This window comes from Meles meles, chromosome 21 (genome assembly GCF_922984935.1).
Source record: "Meles meles chromosome 21, mMelMel3.1 paternal haplotype, whole genome shotgun sequence".
In the NCBI taxonomy this organism is placed as follows: domain Eukaryota; kingdom Metazoa; phylum Chordata; class Mammalia; order Carnivora; family Mustelidae; genus Meles; species Meles meles.
The window spans coordinates 41711164-41729464 of record NC_060086.1 but is presented as its reverse complement, the minus strand read 5'-3'; the positions used below and the strand labels follow the sequence as shown (position 1 = coordinate 41729464).

At 47.0% G+C, this 18301-nt stretch overlaps 2 protein-coding genes and 1 pseudogene across 3 annotated transcripts in view; 1 reads left to right on the top strand and 2 right to left on the bottom strand.

The window, feature by feature from the left end:
* Positions 1-18301, top strand: part of LOC123933626 (collagen alpha-1(III) chain-like) — a 34846-nt gene that overhangs the window by 887 nt on the left and 15658 nt on the right. Inside the window, exon 2 of the mRNA XM_045992963.1 lies at positions 16759-16855. Within this exon, the coding sequence (XP_045848919.1) occupies positions 16759-16855 (97 nt within the window). The remainder of the gene's footprint in view (positions 1-16758; positions 16856-18301) is intronic.
* MEFV (MEFV innate immuity regulator, pyrin) lies at positions 2960-16597 on the bottom strand. 2 transcript variants are annotated; one of them, XM_045993487.1, is made up of 10 exons: positions 16290-16597; positions 12950-13768; positions 10970-11352; positions 10392-10487; positions 6877-7107; positions 6482-6504; positions 4768-4883; positions 4556-4588; positions 4172-4204; positions 2960-4007 (listed from the first exon to the last, which is right to left on the bottom strand). In XM_045993487.1, the coding sequence occupies exons 1-10, from the start codon at positions 16561-16563 to the stop codon at positions 3454-3456; spliced, it is 2562 nt and encodes an 853-aa protein (XP_045849443.1). In that variant the 5' UTR covers positions 16564-16597; the 3' UTR covers positions 2960-3453. The 2 variants fall into 2 exon arrangements, with proteins under 2 accessions (XP_045849443.1, XP_045849444.1); XM_045993488.1 differs by having other exon boundaries at positions 10970-11325.
* Positions 17498-17698, bottom strand: LOC123934289 (annotated as a pseudogene).

Below are 18301 nucleotides of genomic sequence, written 5' to 3'. Positions count from 1 at the left end.
CCGACTCCATCCCGTTTTCCCGGGGCTCGACAGGAAGTGGGCTGCCTCTCGGACCGGAAGATCTGAGAGAAGCTGCGGCTGTTTCCGCCGCAGCGTCCTGGGTCTGTCGAAGGACCTCTGAGGCGGTGAGTGGGTGGCGTGTCAGGGTCTGTGCCTGGTTCTGGGTCCTGTCACAGCTGTCCCTTCCGGTAAGGGCGGCCCATAGATCAGAACCTGGCGACCTTCCCCTCCCCCGCTTGCCACCTTCTACCTTGCGGTCTGAATGGGCCGTCTTGTTTTTTGGGAAATCCTAGTTTTTTTGGGGGAAATCCTAGTGATTCTCCTGTCGCCTTCGTTTCCGTCCTCAGCCTCTCAGGGAGGCCTAACCGCCCTTTCTCCCTGCGTTGTTTCCATACCGGTTCATTCCCCGGTGAAGCACTGATCAGGGTTGTGACAGCCCCGCGGCAGGGAGCGCTTTATTCTTCTCTGTAACGCCAGCCTCCAGCTGGATGACCGAAGTAAAAGTATAGATGGATGGGTTTTTTCCTTAACGCTGACTATAGGCGACTCATTTAGCCATATTTATAACATGTTACAGACTAGTGTCAAAACTGTGGTACCAAAAGTTTTTCTAAAAATCAAGGATACTTGCTTTTCCAGACACCAAAAGCCAGAAACGACCAGTAACAAAAACTACTTGAATCAAAGCAGTGTGGTGTGAACCAGACGTCAATAAGTAGATCAGAAGAGTAAGTGCTAAAGTTGATCTGAATGTACATGGACCTGTTTGAAAGGGCAGCATTTCGACTTAGTGTAAGATAGGTGGCGCTAGCAAAAATTGTCTACTCTTCTGGAACACACCATGTGTCCTTATACTATGTACCAAAAATGGAATTTAATAACCAATAAGAGAACACAAAAGAACATTAATTTAATGTTGGGGCAGCTTGGGTAACTCAGTTGGTTAAGCATCTGCCTTCAACTCAAGTCATGATCTCAGGGTCCTGGGATTGAGTCCCCAGTTAGGCTCCCTGATCAGTGGAGACTTTGTCTCCCTCAGCGCACCCCCCCAACTCCCCCCCCCAGCTCATGTGCACTCACACTCTCTCTCTCTCTCTCAAAAATAAATCTTTAAAAAACCCTGATAAGTGGCTAAACAAGATATAGTATATCCATGTAAGAATAAGAAATGAATGAGTGGGCGCCTGGGTGGCTCAGTGGGTTAAAGCCTCTGCCTTCGGCTCAGGTCATGATCCCAGGGTCCTGGGATCGAGCCCCACATCAGGCTCTCTGCTCCACAGGGAGCCTGCTTCCTCCTCTCTCTCTGCCTGCCTCTCTGCCTACTTGTGGTTTCTCTCTGTCAAATAAATAAAATATTAAAAAAAAAAAGAAATGAATGAGTACTAGTATATGCTGCAACATGGATGGACCTCGAAAACATTATGCCAAGTGGAAGGAGTCTGTCACAGAAGACCTCATAATGTGTGATTCTGCTTGCATGAAATGTTCAGAATAGGCAAATCCATAGAGACAAAAATAGGATAGTAGTTGCCAGGGGCTGGGGGAAGGGGAGAGTGGCAAGTGACTGCCAGTGGAAGCAGGGCTTGTTTTAGGGGTGAGGAAAATGTTCTGGATTTAGTGGTGATATTTCCACATTGTGAGTTTGCTAAAACCCACTTAACTCTACACTTTAAACGGGTGGATTTTATGGTTTGTGAATTATATCTGAATTAAAAAAAAAACACCAGATGGGAATTTTCATCATACAAATACCGATGTTTAGTATGTAAAATACTTTTGAGGGGCTCCTGGATGGCTCAGTGGGTTAAGCATCTGCCTTTGACTCAGGCCATGATCTCATGATCCTGGGATTGAGTCTTGCATCAGGTCCTTGCTTAGCGGGGAGCCTGCTTCTCTGACAAATAAATAAAATTAAATAATAAAATATTTTTGAAGAAATACTAAAGACAACGAAGTTCAATATCTAGATTCCACATAGCAAATACTCAAAGAGGCTGTGCAGTTTCTGTAGAATGAAGCAAAAGGTTGAAGTCCACAAGGAAAATTCACAGCCTCACTAACAGATAATGAAATAAATTAAAACATAGGTAAAACCCCATTATATCTGTATTCAATGAGCAAAAAATTTTAAATGACAAACATTGCTTTGTGCATGAAACATTATGTAATCTTTCTGAAGGATCGTATGGCCCCCTGCAGCAAGTTTTATGAGATAGTTCACATTCTGGAGCCATTTTAGGAATAACAAGGGGGAAAATATGTGTATGGGGAGATGGTGGATAAAATACAGGAAGCTGTTTATGGAAGGGTTATAGCAAGGAAGAATTGGGAATAGCTAAGCAGATAGAGCACACGATCTCAGTCAGAGGATGGATTATGTGGCTAGAACAAGGCTCTGTTGAAGAAACCAGGGCCACAATCATGGAGAAGCTGAGTCCAGTCTAGGTTCTAGAGTGCAGATGGAAAGAGAGTTGGGGTAGGAGGGGTTTAGTGTTTAATCTTCATCTGATTCTTTCATCCCTTTACATCCTTTCTCTTTACAGCTCTTTACACAGGGGATGATAGAATGGATATCTGTGAATTAGAACAGATCTTCAGATACAGAACAGGACAGAATTTTTCAAAAACCTGACAGTGGGGGGTGCCTGGGTGGCTCAGTGGGTTGGGCCTCTGCCTTCGGCTGGGGTCATGATCTCAGGGTCCTGGGGTCCAGCCCCGCATCGGGCTCTCTGCTCAGCAGGGAGCCTGCTTCCCCCTCTCTCTGCCTGCCTCTCTGTCTACTTGTGATCTCTCTCTCTCTCAAATAAATAAATCTTTAAAAAAAAAAAAAACCTGACACTGGGAATATGTGTCAAATGTTTTCCCACTACAGCAGCTCCATCTTTCTCATAGTGTTCAGTAGGGAAATGGAGTCTCACAATGACTGACTGAGTGACAACAAACTGAGTGCAATTATGACCAAGTTTTATAATTGATTTATTTATGAGGCCTAGCCAATATTCTTAAAATCCATAGTTCATTAATCCAGGTACAAAAATATAACAGTCCAGTATGCTTGTTTTGTATCTCAGCTTTCCAAGTCCTCAAGAAAGAGGATAGGAGGATAGAATGAGGGGACACATCCTTGCCATAGAGCTCTGGGGCAAAATGAGGGTGAGCTCTCTGCCTTAGTGACATCTCAGGGTGCTAATTCATACAAGGATTTATTAAGCTACAGCCATGTCCTCCTTCTCTTAGGTGTCATCAGTACATGTTCTCTTCACCCTTTGTTTACCAATATTTGGGTTCTCAGCTTATTTCTGCTCCCATTCCTTAGGATCTCTGGGCACAGACACTTATTTGTCATGTTACCACAGCAGCTGGAACCCAGTAGGCATTCAGTAATGACAGTTGAGTGTACAGATTCAAGATACAAGGCTGGGAGCCGGAAGAGAGATGCAAAGTGTTGGGCATTCATTGAGGCCTCTGGTCAGCCATGGGACAGATGGTCAGAGGATCCATGTTCTTCCCTCCATCATGGATTCCCGGGCTGAACATAGGCTGAAGGGCCCCAGAAAAAGAGAAGCTGGTGAATGTGTAGATGAGGGATTTGTACGTTACATTATAAAAGGAAATGTCTCCAGCCATGTAGTCCAGGAAGATGCCCACACGTCTGGGGGCTTCCCTTATCTGCAGGCGTGTTGGGGGAATGGTGGACACCTGGTACTCATTTCGCTTCATCATCATCACCACCCAGTAGCCGTTGTTGACTGACAGTGTCATGGTCCCTTTCCTGCTTGCAGATGCCTTGCAGATGCCCAGGATCCACCCTGTCTTGTTTCCCACCTCCACTTCCCAGTAATGGCGGCCAGAGAGGAAGCTTGGAAGGCCTAGGGCAATGGTGCAACTATCAAATCTTTCTGGATTGTCAGGCAGACGATTCCACTTGTTTCCAAGTCTTACGCTCTTCAGGTTATTAGAGAAGATGAGGTTGGGGTGGGCAGATTCTGTATCCAGAATCACATTAACTGCAGAGAGAATCAGAATACCTTGTTGGGGTCCATGGACAGTACACCCACAGGGTTCTCCCCACCTCCAGGAAACATGGATAGGGACATTCTTCTGGAACGCACTGGAGGTCTGCACAGGGACCCAGCAGGTGAAGTCCACTTGCCTTAGTCTGGGCACTTACCAGCATGTGCCTGAGCGCAAATCAGTTCTGGAACTACAGAGAAAAAGAAGAGGGGAGGGGTGCGGTGAAACCTGAGTGTCCCAATTCAGAGAGTCTGAATGTACCCTGGTCATCACAACAAGGAAAGACAAGGACCCCTACCCCAGCTCAGGACCTTGCTTCCTCTCCTTGGATTAACCCCATTCTCCTGGACCCTAGAGCCTGCCTTGGTGACTCTGTGGTCTGACAAGCCCAGCACAACAAGTCCAGCACAGAGCCTATAAAGGCTTTCTCCTGCCTTTGTTACAGGTGTTATTCTCTCTTCTGAATAATGCCCAGAAATCAACAGCACAGGGAATATGATACTAACCCCCGGCAAGCGCATTCTGCCATCACCATACTCACCATTGAAGGTGTCCATTTCTGAGCGCAGGGTTTCTGAAAGAAGAAAGGGAGCTTGAGTTAGGTTCCCCAGCTAGGGATAGATCAGGAAGAAGCTGAAGATGGCATTAGAAAAGCCATGGGAGATGGAAAAGGGATGTCGGAGGGGTCTGGGCTACATGGACATCAGAGAGGAAGCAAGCAGGTGCTTCCCCATTTCCCCCAAGCCCACCTACCCCAGAAAGACTTCATGCTCTTCTCCATAAACTCTGATTTCTGGTAGATCACGTGGATCTTTTTTTCCACCTCTGGAGGAGTGTACCATGGCTTAGGAACAGTCGCTATCTTGACCCTAGAGACAAAAGACTGTTGGCCAGAGAGCCGCTGATGCATGGGGGTAGCCCAAGTTCCCATGAGGTGGAAGTAAGGTGTAGAGTCCACAGGGGACACCCAGCCCACTTGGGCTTGGCAAAGAAAGTCCTCCCTGGACTCTGAGTTTTTGGTTCTCAACTTTGGCCACAGGTTGGCCTCACTTAAGGAGTTATAAAAACCACTGATATCAAAACCACAGTACGTTTTAATAACGGCCTTAAAATGGTGTTAATATTGAAATGCTCAGCCCAGAATTACCTATGTCAAATTAATTCTACTTCTTTAGTCCTTTTCTGTTGAAATAAAAATGATAGTAAATAAGAAGAAAACCACAATGAGATATGACTCATTAGGATGGTTATTATTATTTTGAAAAACTGAAAATGACAGGTGTTAGCAAGGATGTGGAAAAATTGGGACCCTTGTGCATTGGTGCTAGGAACATAAAGTGGTACAGACACTGTGGGAAATAGTAGAGTGGTTCCGCAAAAAACTAAACATAGAGTTACCATATGACACGTCAATTCCACTTCTAGAAGTGGAATTGCCCCAAAGGATTGAAAGCAGAGACTCAAACAGATAGAAGTACAGCGGTATTCACAGCAACATTATTCACAATAGCCAAAAGGTGGAAACAACCCAAGTGTCCACTGATAGATGAAAGGATAAACAAATTGTGGCGTACACATACAGCAGAATATTACTCAGCCGCCTTACAAAGGAATGAAATTCTGACACATTTTACAATATGGACGAACCCTGAAGACATTATGCTGAATGAAATAAGCCAGACACAAAAGCACAGATACTGTATGATTCTGCTTATATAAAGTAGAGCAGTCAAATTCATAAAGACAGGACGTGGAATGGTGGTTGCCAGGGGCTGGGTGAGGCGGCAATAGGGAGTTCTGTTTTAGTAGTATGGAGCTCCCATTTATTTGGGAGGGTGAGGACTGGCGCCGCACGACAGTAGGGATGTACTTAATGGCAAGGAACTGCATGTTTAGAAATGGTCAGAGTGGTGCATTTCATTTTATATGTATTTTACCACCAAAAACAAAAAACAAAAAATTTCTGCCCTTACACTCTCGAAGATCTGGATTTAATTTGTGTGCCAGGGCCTGGATGTCAGGATTTTGTAAAGCTCCTGAAGTGACTGTAATGTCCAGCCTCCTCCCTTCCCTCCCCTTCCTTCCCCGGTCTGGGCTTAGCATCTCCACTCCTAGACGGTCCTTCCCTCCCTGAGACCATAAGCATTTGTGGCCTCAGGGAGGGAGGCACTTCTGCAGGAACAGTTTTCATGAGGCAAGTTGCAATCCTTAGGAAGGTTTCTTAGGAAACCTCTTTAGCACGCTAGGCTGTGTTCATTCTTTGCCGTCTTCAACCCATGCTCTCTCTCTCCTGATCACACTCCCATTTTCCCTACACAAATCCAGAAAGGACTTGGGAAGCTGCAGGAGATAGGAGGAGACCAGGAGGAGTCACAGACCCGGGTTTGGGAGCATCTCCCTCCTAGGGATGCCTCCCCCACTGCTTCCTGCAGGATACCCAAGGGAACATGAAGGGACCTCTCGGTACCTGTGCAGGGTGACTCCGATGTCCTAGGAGAGAAAAGAGGGAAGCTCTCCATTATCAGTCTCCTAGGGGCTGCACGGACGCCTGGTCTTTCCTCCTGGACTTTCTGCCCTGGGGTGTCAACAAAACGCGGGCACCTCTCCCCCATTCTAAGTTTCATCACCCGAAGTGGCAGCCTGGTGGGGCTCGGAGCAGAACTGTGCCCAAACCCTGCTCTGCTCTTCTGGGAGATGCCAGGGGATCCCTTTGAAAGCCACCCTGGGCTCCTGAGAGGTCATCAGAGGGGTCTGGGCACAAGACCTTTGTCTCATACTGACTTGGGCAGAGCTAATGGCAGTGCTGGGAGCCCATGTCATCCTACTGGGCACAGTGGGCAGGGGAAAGCCATCCACACTCACCTGCATGAGCTCCCATTCCGGCTGGCTCTGCTTGGCCTCCAGGTCCCCAATCAGCTTGTCAAGATGCGCAATGTCCCTGGACACTTGGGTGCTGTATTTCTCCCTGACGTGGCCAATGGTCTGGCTCAGATCCTCTAAGGAGGCCACAAAGAGCCTCTCTTGCTGCTGCAGATGATGGTACAGCTGCTCCAACTGGTGCCGGAGTCTCTGCTTCTGGGTTTCAGTTTGTTTCTGAGGAACAGAAAGATGTAGGGGTCCGTGCAGTGTGCTGGATGGGTGCGCCCAGGGAATCCCTAGAAGCCCACCTCCTGGAGGCGGGAAAGAGGCTGGATCCCTCAGCTTCTTGGAGGACTGCATTTCAGACAAGGAGACAAAATGGGCCAGAACCTTCCAGAACAGACTGAGGGTGGCAGAGGCTGGCTCTTGTAAAGTTCCCTAAAACCTAGTATTCTGAGTTGATTTGTATCCCCTCCAAAATTTATGTTAAAGTCCTACCTCTAGGACCTAAAGAATATGATCGTATTTGGAAATAACATCATTGCGGATGTATTTGGTAAGGTGAGGTCATACTGGAGTGGCCATTAGAGTGGGGAAGTTGGGACACAGACGCAGGGAAAACAACGTGTGAAGAGACAGGGAAAAGATGACATCAACCAGTTGAGGGTAGAGTCCCGGAAGATGTCTCTCCTTCACGGCCCTCAGAAGGAACCAGTCCTGCTGACGCCTTGACCGTGGACTTCTGGCCTACAGAACTGGAGAGAATACATTTCTGTGGTTTAAGCCATTCAGTCTTCGGTACTCTGTCAAGGCAGACACAGGACAGTAAGATATCTGATGTCATCTTTTTCCTTCCTTGAAAGCCAGTGTGAGGATGGCATATGCCTGGGGTTGTAAATGGACAAGGTTATAAGCACCAAAGTGTCCAGGAAGGAGACTTGTCTGTACTCCCCACCAAAGTGCTGGCATGCAGAAGGTCCTCAATGCGGCTCTGAATGAAGGCAGTCAGTCCACCTACGTGAATGTAAGTGAACTTGACTTCTACTACCATCACACAAGGGTCCGTGTTCTATCAAGGGTTTCTGTGGAAAGGTGGGGTGGCTCTAGAGAGCCTTCTCCTTCCTCTCTGGAGGGAGAAGTCCCTTCAGATCTTCTAAGACTGGACTTAAGAGGTCTCATCATTTTGAGTTCTTTAGTCCTTTTGAAAAAAAATTTTTTTTAAGATTTTATTTATCTATTTGTCAGAGAGAGAGAGAGAGTGCGCGCGCACAAGCAGGCACAGAGGCAGGCGGAGGTGGAGAGAGAAGCAGGCTCCCCACTGAGCAGGGGGCCCGATGTGGGACTCAATCCCAGACCCTGGGATCATGACCTGAGCCAAAGGCAGCGGCTCGACCCACTGAGCCACCCAGGCATCCCTCTTTAGTCCTTTTGAACCCAAAATGTTTCCTCACCTTTTGTTGTTAAAGATGCTAACATTGGCTGTTTTTCCTTAAAGAGGACAGGTTAGTTGTCATGTTCAGTGGCCTGTGTTCTAAAATTGATAATTTTGCTCATGATTAAATTCGGGTTCAGTATCTTAGACAAGAATACCATATTTTTAATGCTCTGGGCTCCCTAGCACATCCCACGGGGAGGCAAATAGTGTCCAGTTTGTCCATCACCATTATTGCGATTCAGGGATCAGTCACTTGGTTGAAGAGGGGTCTGCCTCGCCTCTTCAGTGTAAATATGTATTATTTCCTTTATAATCAATGAGTAATCCGAGGGGTGGTACTTTGAGAGGATGTCCATATCTTTTTCTCTTACCAACTTCTGCTAAAAATTTTAGCATCCGTTGATGATCTTTGTTGGTGTTGATTGTTATGTTGGTGTTCGTATAATGGAGAATTTCTTTCTTGACGTATTTAGAAGTTTTTATTTATTGATGGATTTAAGTAATCTCTGCACCCATCGCAGGGCTTGAACTCTGTCCTCTGAGATCAAGAGTCATATACTCTCTGACTGACTGAGGCAGCCAGGCACCCCATAACCATCCTTCCATACTTGTTTTAGCTGTCATTGTGCTGTGAAAAGAGTTTCCCTCTCCTTCCATATGACTGAGGAATTATATATGTATTTTGACTATTGAAAGAAGGAGGAGGAGGAGAAGTCTGGAGAACAGCATCGCCTTTTCATGGGGGCTCATGTTACGGTGAGTGTCTTAAGGGAAGACCAGACCTTATCTCCCTGAGTTGCCCTGTGGCCCAGGCTTCTGCCTCATCTTCATGGTGGGGGGCATCCCTGACCTCTGCTTTACCCATGAGTTCCAAGCCATCTGGTATTAGCCATCTGGTATTAGAAGAAAGGGGTTTTCTTTTTCTTCTTTTTTAGACAGAGAGAAAGAGAGAGAGAGAGAGAGCTGGTGAGTGGGGTGGGGAGGGTGACGAGGGGAAGGACAGAAGGAGAGAGAGAATCTTTTTTTTTTTTTTTTTTTTTTAGATTTTATTTATTTATTTGACAGAGAGAGAGATCACAAGTAGGCAGCGAGGCAGGCAGAGAGAGAGGAGGAAGCAGGCTCCCCGCTGAGCAGAGAACCCGATGCGGGGCTCGATCCCAGGACCCTGAGATCATGACCTGAGCCGAAGGCAGCGGCTTAATCCACTGAGCCACCCAGGTGCCCCGGAGAGAGAGAATCTTAAGCAGACTCTACACCCAGCATGGAGCTTGATGTGGGGCTTGATCTCACGATCCTGAGATCATGACCTGAGCTGAAATCAGGTCACTCTTAACTGACTGAGCCACCCATGCCCTAGAAAGGGGTTTTCTTTTACTACACTTCAAGAGTTTTGCAAAAGTTAGACACCTGGGCCAGTGCCATGCCCACCCCCATTCCTGCCCTTTGTTATCTTTGCCTGTTTCCCATTGTGGTGTGGGAGATGGGATCCGGCCAACAGAATGGGTCAGACAAATTAAGGCTCTTTGGGATAATTGAATTTGCTTGCAGCCAAAATGGAAGCAACTTATGTGTCCAGGTTCAATAGCGGAAGGCCAACAAGTATATTTATTGAAATCCGTGGCATCACAAAATGACAGTTTAAAAGAAAATGTCTAACCACTTGAATTTAAAAAACCCATATGGTTAAAAAAAAACTGAAAAGGACAATTATAAAAACAATACAAAGGAGTATTTAAAATGGAAAAGTTTCTTTTTTCCCATTTCCTCAATCCCACCCCTCAGTGACAGCCACTGGTGTTAATTTCTCTAAACTGTTTTGTGGTGAGTACGAGAAAGCACAATCTCCTTGGAGATTTCCTTTCCTGCTGGGTGTTGGTCTCCCCCTCTCCAGGGACGAGCTTATCCTTGGACTCCTATTACCTCCCTGCCCCCTCAAAAGCAGGTGATTCTAAACAGGTGATCAGTTCTGCTTCCCTATGAGACAATATACTTTGGGGACTCCCCTGCCCACTTTTGGCGCCCTCCCTCCTTTTGCAGGGGTGAACTCAGGCAAGGATTGGCCATAGAACACCCCTGCCCTTACCAGCAATTTTGCAGTCTTCTTATCCCCCTGAGATCTCTGTTCCTCCCCACATTTTCTCAACGCCTTCAGATGCTCCAGCTGCTTTTGAATTTGCTCCTGAAAAAGAGGCACTTATTGAGGCCTAAACTTGGCCTCTGCCATCTTTAGTTGGGCCAGCTCTAGAGGGGGAAATCTGCTTTAGGAGATTTTGCTGCTTTAGGAGAATCTGCTGCAGCCAAGAGCACAGGGTGGGGGCCCAGGAAAGGGGGAGAATGAATCCATCACAACAGGGGAAGCATATCCAAGAAGTGGTGAGGGAGAGGGAGATTCTTAATGCCATGTGGGCACCTGGATTCAGCCATACCTGAAGCTAGTGCCCTTGGATCTCAGCTCCATGAACCAGTAAATTCCCTCTTTGCTGATCTGGCTTGTATTGTGTTTTTGCTACTTACAGCTGTGTAAGTAGCTGTGTAAGTTTTGCTACTTACAGCTGTGCCCCAGGACCATAGCTGACTAATGCACCAACATCCCAGGGTTGGGAAATAAAGTAGCCCTGACTTTTAAAAGCCTCTCCCCACCCCACCCCCAAGAAGACCTACCTTGTATTCCAGGGCAGCCTCCTCAATGGGGCGCACCCGGTGGCCTCGATGCTCCTGACTCAGACTGCAGATGAGACAGATCGGCTCCCTGTGGTCCTCACAAAAGAGCAGCTGGACCTGTTTCATGTGTCGCTCACACTGTGGTAGGAACTTGGGGCTCAAAGTGCCCATGTGCAAGCCTTCTTGCTGCTTGTCGTCTTTGGAGTTATTTACTGCGAGTGAGGCCAGGCGCAGGAGGCTGCTGGATGAGCATTTGCCTGAGGTCTTGGGGTCCCGAGAAGCAATGGAGTATCTGCAGGAGTCATCTCTTTCCTGGGCACGGACAGGGGGATACACAGCCTCTTCCTGTGGGTTCCCTGGAGACATGGCAGCGGAAGAATTTCCTGAGTGACAAACCCAGAACGTTAGGAAGGGGCGCTCACAAAGGACAGCAGAGAGACAGCGAACCCATGCCTGGGACACACGAATTCCTGGTTAGGCCGTGGCCACTTCCAGCTTGTCCTCCCCTGACTTTGCTCCAGCAAGGCGGCAAACTACCCAGTGGACATGAGGGCGAAGGGCTCATGACAGTCCCGAGACTTGGAATTCCTGGATAATTATCCTAAAGAAAGGCCTTTTGTTTTAAATTCCATGCCTTCCTCCTACACATATACGGATCTAGCAGGCGATAGAAAGGTAGTGAGACATTCCGACCAGTGTTTGCTTTGCTGCATAAAACCGCCATCCAGGCTTCTCATGACTCGAGTGGGAGACCCCCTGGGGACAGTGGTTCACTCGTAGCCTGACCCCTAGCAGAGGTCCTGGCACATGGTAAGGATTTGAGAAGTGTGTGTTGAATGAGAGAACTAAAGGGACCTCTCTACACAGCCCTGTGCAGGAAGAATTGAATGGAAGTAGGGAAAGGGACTTGACTTTATAAGGCTGAAGGGTATAGGCCCAACATGATGACAGAGAGCTATGACCAGCTGTGCCCCAGGACCATAGCACGACTTCATAAAGCCGAAATGACGGGAGGTACAAGAAGAAACAGAAACATACTCAATTCACTAGTCCTCTCCCACCACCTCTCACAAGATCCCAGGAACTCATATCACATCTGTAAGTGAGACTGTGGGAGGGCCCCGTAGTAACCATTCTCCCCTCCTTTCCTTGTGTTAGAATTGATTGCTGCTCTCCCCCCCCCCAACAAAGACCCCATTTCTTGCAGTTAGGTATGGCTATTTGACTACATTCAAGCCAAAGGGATATAAATGAAGGCATCATGAGCAGCTTCTAGAAACTTCTGGAAACTTTCCCTAAGCTTATACTCTTCTCCTTTGTCCTTCCATCCTGCTGCTTGAAATGAGGATGCCACCCTCTGAGACCATGAGCTTGAGAGCAAACTTGGTGGAGCAGAAAAACAGCAGGAGCCTTGGTTCCTCACCCATGGAATACCTTATCTGTTCTGAGCCATCCGTGTTATTTATGTAAAGGAGAAAGAAACTTCTGTCTTGTTTCAGTTAGTGCTATTTTGACATTTCTGTTATCCACAATCTAACATAATCCCAATTTCTGCCTCCTTAGTAAAAGAGATTTAGGATTTTAGCCAATAGCAAACCTCCCTGCCCAGAGAGGTGAATGGCAGACTCTTAGCGTCATGACATACAGCCATGGAGTCATTGTGAGAAGCGGGTATTTTTACCCAGTCTTTCCCAGAGGCTCAAGCTGGGGTCCATGAATTCCTTGGCATTCTAAAGGATTGCAAAGTGTCTAAGAACTTGAACTTTGATGCAACATTTTATGATGATGTGCATACGTGCATTTTTTTTTTCAGGATTCACAGCCTACCTCAGATTCTCAATGGGTTGGGGATCCCAGGGGGGCACTCAGGGATCTTGTGACATAAATAACAGTGGGAATAAAAGGTTTGCAAGGAAACACCTGCACAGGTCACCCTTCCTAAGGATGCCAGGTCTTCTGAGTTCTGGGGTCCTTTCTTACCTGAAGAAGGGACTTCCGGACCTGAAGGGTAATGGAGCTCACTGCCTACCATCCCCCTCAAGGCCTCAGGGGGTTCTTGACCCTCAATTCCATTTTTTGTTGAGGGTCCTGTGGATTCTGGATGCTCCCAGGTCATCTGGTCTCCAGACAATGATGCGCTGGAAAGTGTATTCCTGAATACTCCCCCCTTCAAAATCATGGAATGTTCTGGATTCCTGGAGCCTTTCTCTGGAGCCACGGTAGCACCTACATCCAGAGTGGCCACTTCACTGGGGGTGGCTGCTGAGTCTGGATGATCACTTCTCATTTTACCTTCAGAGAGAAGAGTTTCTGGTTTGGGAGTTTCTCTCTCTCCCAGAAAAATGTTAAGTTCAAGACTTCTGGGTCGCTTCTGCCCTGAAGAGATCTTGGGTTTTATTCTTCCAAGGGACCCAGTAAGCGACCCAGAGTCAAGTTCTTGGAGCCGTCCTAAAGAGTTGGCATTCCTGGGTAGCCTGGCACTAAGACTCCCCTTCTCCCCCTGTGGTTTTCTTGGGAGTGGGCTTCTCCTGGCACCCAGAGTCATGCTCCTGGGCCTTGGCTTGCGCAGAATATCCAGGCCCTCAGAACTCTTCTGATCTCTCTGTTTGCCTGGAGGCTTCTTCTGGGGCCCCCTTCCAGCCTCAGGCTGGCTGGATGGCAGGCCAGGGGCCCCATCACCATTTTGCCGCTGCCTGTCACCTTTCAGGCCATCTGGTATCTTCAGACCTTTGGGCTTATTTTCCCCAGAGGAACAAGACATTGCTGAACCGTCGGTGCCACTTTCTTGTATCAGAAGCTCTGCAAAGACAACAGGATGACAAGGCATGAAATTGTGCAGTGCTCAGGGCTGGGGGTTGAGAGAGAAGGGAGAGAAGGAAAAATCCTCTCAGGAATGACAAGTTCAGAATGCTCTAGGCAACAATAATTACCATTAAATAATAAAGTGCTAAAAAAAGATAAATAATAAAATGCTAATTATTTGCTATATATTTCTCAAATAGTGCTTTTCAAACTGCTTTGGCAGGAGAACTTGTTTCCAATATAAAGTCTTACACAAAATTCTTAATTTGTAAAATAAACATACCCCTGGTTTACTGGTATTAATGTGTGTGTGATTATAGGTGTGTAAAACTCTCTTATAAAACCCATCAATAAGAAGAATTAAGGTATTTGGCATAAAAATTTGAAAACAGATTTTGAAGGACAGTTAAAACTTCAGAAACTAATTGACTTCTGTTGTATTCTATGGTTTCATGACGTGAAGAAAATCCTAACAAGTAAGTGGAAATGGTGATTTTTTAAAAAGATTTTATTTATTTGAGAGAGTGAGAGAGAGAGCTTGAGAAGGGGGAGGGTCAGAAGGTGAAACAGACTCGCCATTGCTCAGGGAACCTGATATGGGACTCAGTCCCGGGACTCCCAGATCATGACCAGGGCTGAAGGCAGTTGCTCAACCGACTGAACCACCCAGGCGCCCCTGTGTTGTTGTTGTTGTTGCTTTTTAAAACAGCTTGCTTTCGGGGCACCTGGGTGGCTCAGTGGGTTAAGCCTCTGCCTTGGGCTCGGGTCATGATCCCGGGGTCCTGGGATCGAGCCCTGCATCCGTCTCTCCGCTGAGCAGGGAGCCTGCTTCTCCCTCTCTCTCTGCCTGCCTCTCTGCCTACTTGTGATCTCTCTCTCTGTGTCAAATAAATAAAATCTTCAAAAAAAAATAAAACAGCTTGCTTTGAAGTTTCAGGATACCATTTCATTAAACAGAAATGACAGGAAAGGCTTAATTCCAAGGACTACATAAAAAGTTCAAGGACAGCACAAACTATCACCCTAGTGGCCTCTAGAATTTCAAAATTTGGTTAACAACACATTTTAATATGCATTTGTTGGTTTTGTAAGTTAGAAAAGTTAATAAAATTTGGATTAAGTATTTGTTAACATTCTAAAGAATCCCTGAATTATCTTCCTTGGATGGAACTTGAAAACCACTACTCTAACGAATAAAAGAAGATATCCTGTAATCAGCACTTTAATTTTTGGTAGAAGAGGCTCTTACTAAAATTGCTTCAGAGCTGTTTAAAACGCTTTGCTGTTGCAAACACTTGGCTTCCTGGGAAAATGTAAGTTCCCCAAACTAGCTCAAGAACGAATGGGAAAGCCCTGAAGATGCTAATAACCCAGTTTGTTTATTTATTTATTTAAAAGATTTTATTTATTTGACACACAGAGAGAGAGATCACAAGTAGGCAGAGAGAGAGGGGGAAGCAGTCTCCACACTGAGCAGAGAGCCTGATGTGGAGCTTGATCCCAGGACCCTGAGATCATGACCTGAGCCAAAGGCAGAGGCTTTAACGCATTGAGCCACCCAGGCGCCCCAATAACCAGATTTTAAAACATGAAATTCTAGTCATCAAATCACACTGTACTGAGATCATGGTTTAGTCCTGTCAGTCATTTTTTTTTTCCTATCAGTCTCTCAAAGAGTGGAGAATTTTTATGTTATTTAAACATTCTACTCCAGAAAAATACATGGAAAGCATTTCTAACGTGTCCTCAAAGTCTAGAAGTAGAAGAAATACTCAAACACTAACCAATACTTTTAAAGCCCATTACGTATTTGTCCCCGCGTCTCAAAAAATAAAAATTCTTTGAAAGCAAAAATCCAATAGGCCACACTCATTGATCACAGTGCGATAAAATCAGAAAGTTACAGCAAAACAGGAATAGAAGAACAAGGAGGAGCAGAAGGAAGAAAAACAAGGAAAGAGAAAAGATGGAAAGGAAAGAGAAAAGAAAGGAAGGAAAAGAATTGGGAATTTTATAATGCCATTGTGAAATGTGTCAAAGAAGGACTCCAAACCGAAAATAAGTGGATTTCAATGGGAAGATGAACTGTTGACCCTGCTGGTATGGTCAGTTAGCAAAAGCCTTTTTTTTTCTCTCTCTCTCTCCTGAAGATACTGGTCTGTACATAGGGGTTAATCACAATGAAGTTAGGGCCCCTTTAAGACCAGGCATCTAACTCCCGCCTCTCCTGATTCCACCCCTACAGTGAGAATCTCAGCCTCCCCCTCCAACACTCACTGCCCCCCTCCCCTGCCCTTTTTAAAAGCCATTGGGACCCTTAGCTATAATAAACCAGCTCCAAAGACCTAAGCAGCACAAAGAACTTGCTCGACCAGAGTCCCTGGGGTCATGGTAGACCTGGGACTCCTAACCCCAAGTTACAACACATTGGCCAAACACAAGTTCCCTCTTGCACCTTCTACCCCATGAATAGTCAGCAGACGCACTGGGAGAGGAATGGGGCGTGGGGCCCGCTTACCTGAGCCAATCACCCTGTGAAGCTCCTCTGCCAGGAGGTTCTGGTTCATGGCCCTCAGGACTTGCAGGGTCAGCCTCGCAGCATTCTCTTCCCCATAGTGGGTGATCATCAGAGTGGCCAGCTTCACGGGGTTGGCATTCTGGACCTGGTTCCGGGGGATCCGGGAGTGATCCTTCTCCAAGCTGATGCTCAGCTTAAACTTGAACTTCTCAAAGTCTTTGTCTTCCAGCTCCTCCAAGGAGTCCAGCAGATGGTCACTGGGCGTCTTGATCATGCTGTTGACCAGGGGAGGCTAGAGCCAGCTGTCTGAAACAATCTCTGTCCTGGAACCCAGAGGGTGGGTAAAAAGAAGCCGCTTGTGAAATAGCGGAAAAGGCACAGGAAATGCTCCGCACAGTGGAGGAACTGAGCGACCAGTGTCATCATTTGTTTGTTCCCGGTGGTGACACGTGCGTTCTCTTTCTCACAGATCTGGAGCCTTTTACAGCTGGGAGGGCTCAAGGTCAGCCACATGGTCTACCCGCGCCCCAGCCGTCACCTTCGCATTCTGCCCTACAGAATTGCAGGTGAGTATGTGAAGGAGGAGCTGGGGCTGGATTCCAGAGTCTTGATCCTGGGCAGGCGATCGGCGATGTGGGGGAGGGGAAGCAGGAACAAAGCCACTGGTCCCACGCTGCTGAGGACCACGATGGGGGTCGGTCTGTCTGGCCAGTTCTCCTCCAGACTCTTGGATTTTATTGGCCCTCCAAAGCGAATGGTGGGAGGAGCGGGGGAAATGCAGCCCTGCGAGTTTTGTCCTTCCCGGCCCGCAAGGAGGTGAAGCCAGAAGGACACTGCCGGGACACAACGCTGGTGTCACTGCGGTTGATGTAGTTCTAGTTGTCTGGTACTTTCGGCATCATGAAGCCTCAAAGCAGCATGCGTGGGACTGTCATCCTGATTTGTTTGTTCTCTGCTCTGCCTTGGCTTCCCCAGGGTGTACCCATGAGCGATGGTGCTTGTCCATACACTCTTACCGAACAGGTTTGTTGTTGTTGTTTTTAAGTAAGCTCTGTGCCCCGTGTGAGGCTTGAATGAGAGCCCCGAGAACAAGGGTCACATGCTCTACTGACTGAGCCAGCCGGTGCCCCTGAACAAATATTTTGGACACCATGCCAGGATGTGGAGAAACAAGGATAAAAAGACACAGGTGTCCTTTGGAGCTCACGTCCCAGTGAGGGGCTCCAGAAGTCACTCCGGGGTTAGTAGAAGTCGGATGTGCAGTGAGCGGACTTCGACAGTTAACTGCTTCTGTCTTTCTGCATACCCTGAGTTTTACCCCCAACTGTTTGTTTTGAAAAATTTTCAATTAGCAATAATCGCGCCTCGGATAAACCTCATTGGCTACGATACTGCCACTGCGCAAAGCTTGTTTTGAAAAATTTTAAACTTAGAAAAGTTACCTAGATTCACCAGCTGCTTACATTTTACAGTACTTAGTGATTCTCTCTCTCATATACACACGTGCATACACTTCATTTTTCCCTCTCTGAACCATCTGGTAATGAATTGAAAACATTATCAGCTATCACTCCAAATGCCCTACATACCCTAAGTACAATGAACAAGGATACAAGGATATTATTTTAAAGGTTTTATTTATTCATTTGACAGACAGAGATCACAAGTAGGCAGAGAGGCAGGCAGAGAGAGGGGGAAGCAGGCTCCCCGCTGAGCGGAGAGTGCGAAGCGGGTCTCGATCCCAGGACCCTGAGACCATGACCTGAGCCGAAGGAAGAGGCTCAACCCACTGAGCCACCCAAGGATATTATTTTAAATAATCAGAATACAGGGGCACCTGGGTGGCTCAGTTGTTAAGCCTCTGCCTTCGGCTCAGGTCATGATCCCAGGGTCCTGGGATTAAGCCCCGCATTGGCTCCCTGCTCAGTGGGGAGCCTGCTGCTGCTTCTCCTACTCCCCCTGCTTGTGTTCCTCTCTCCCTGTGTCTCTTTCTGTCAAATAAATAAAAATCT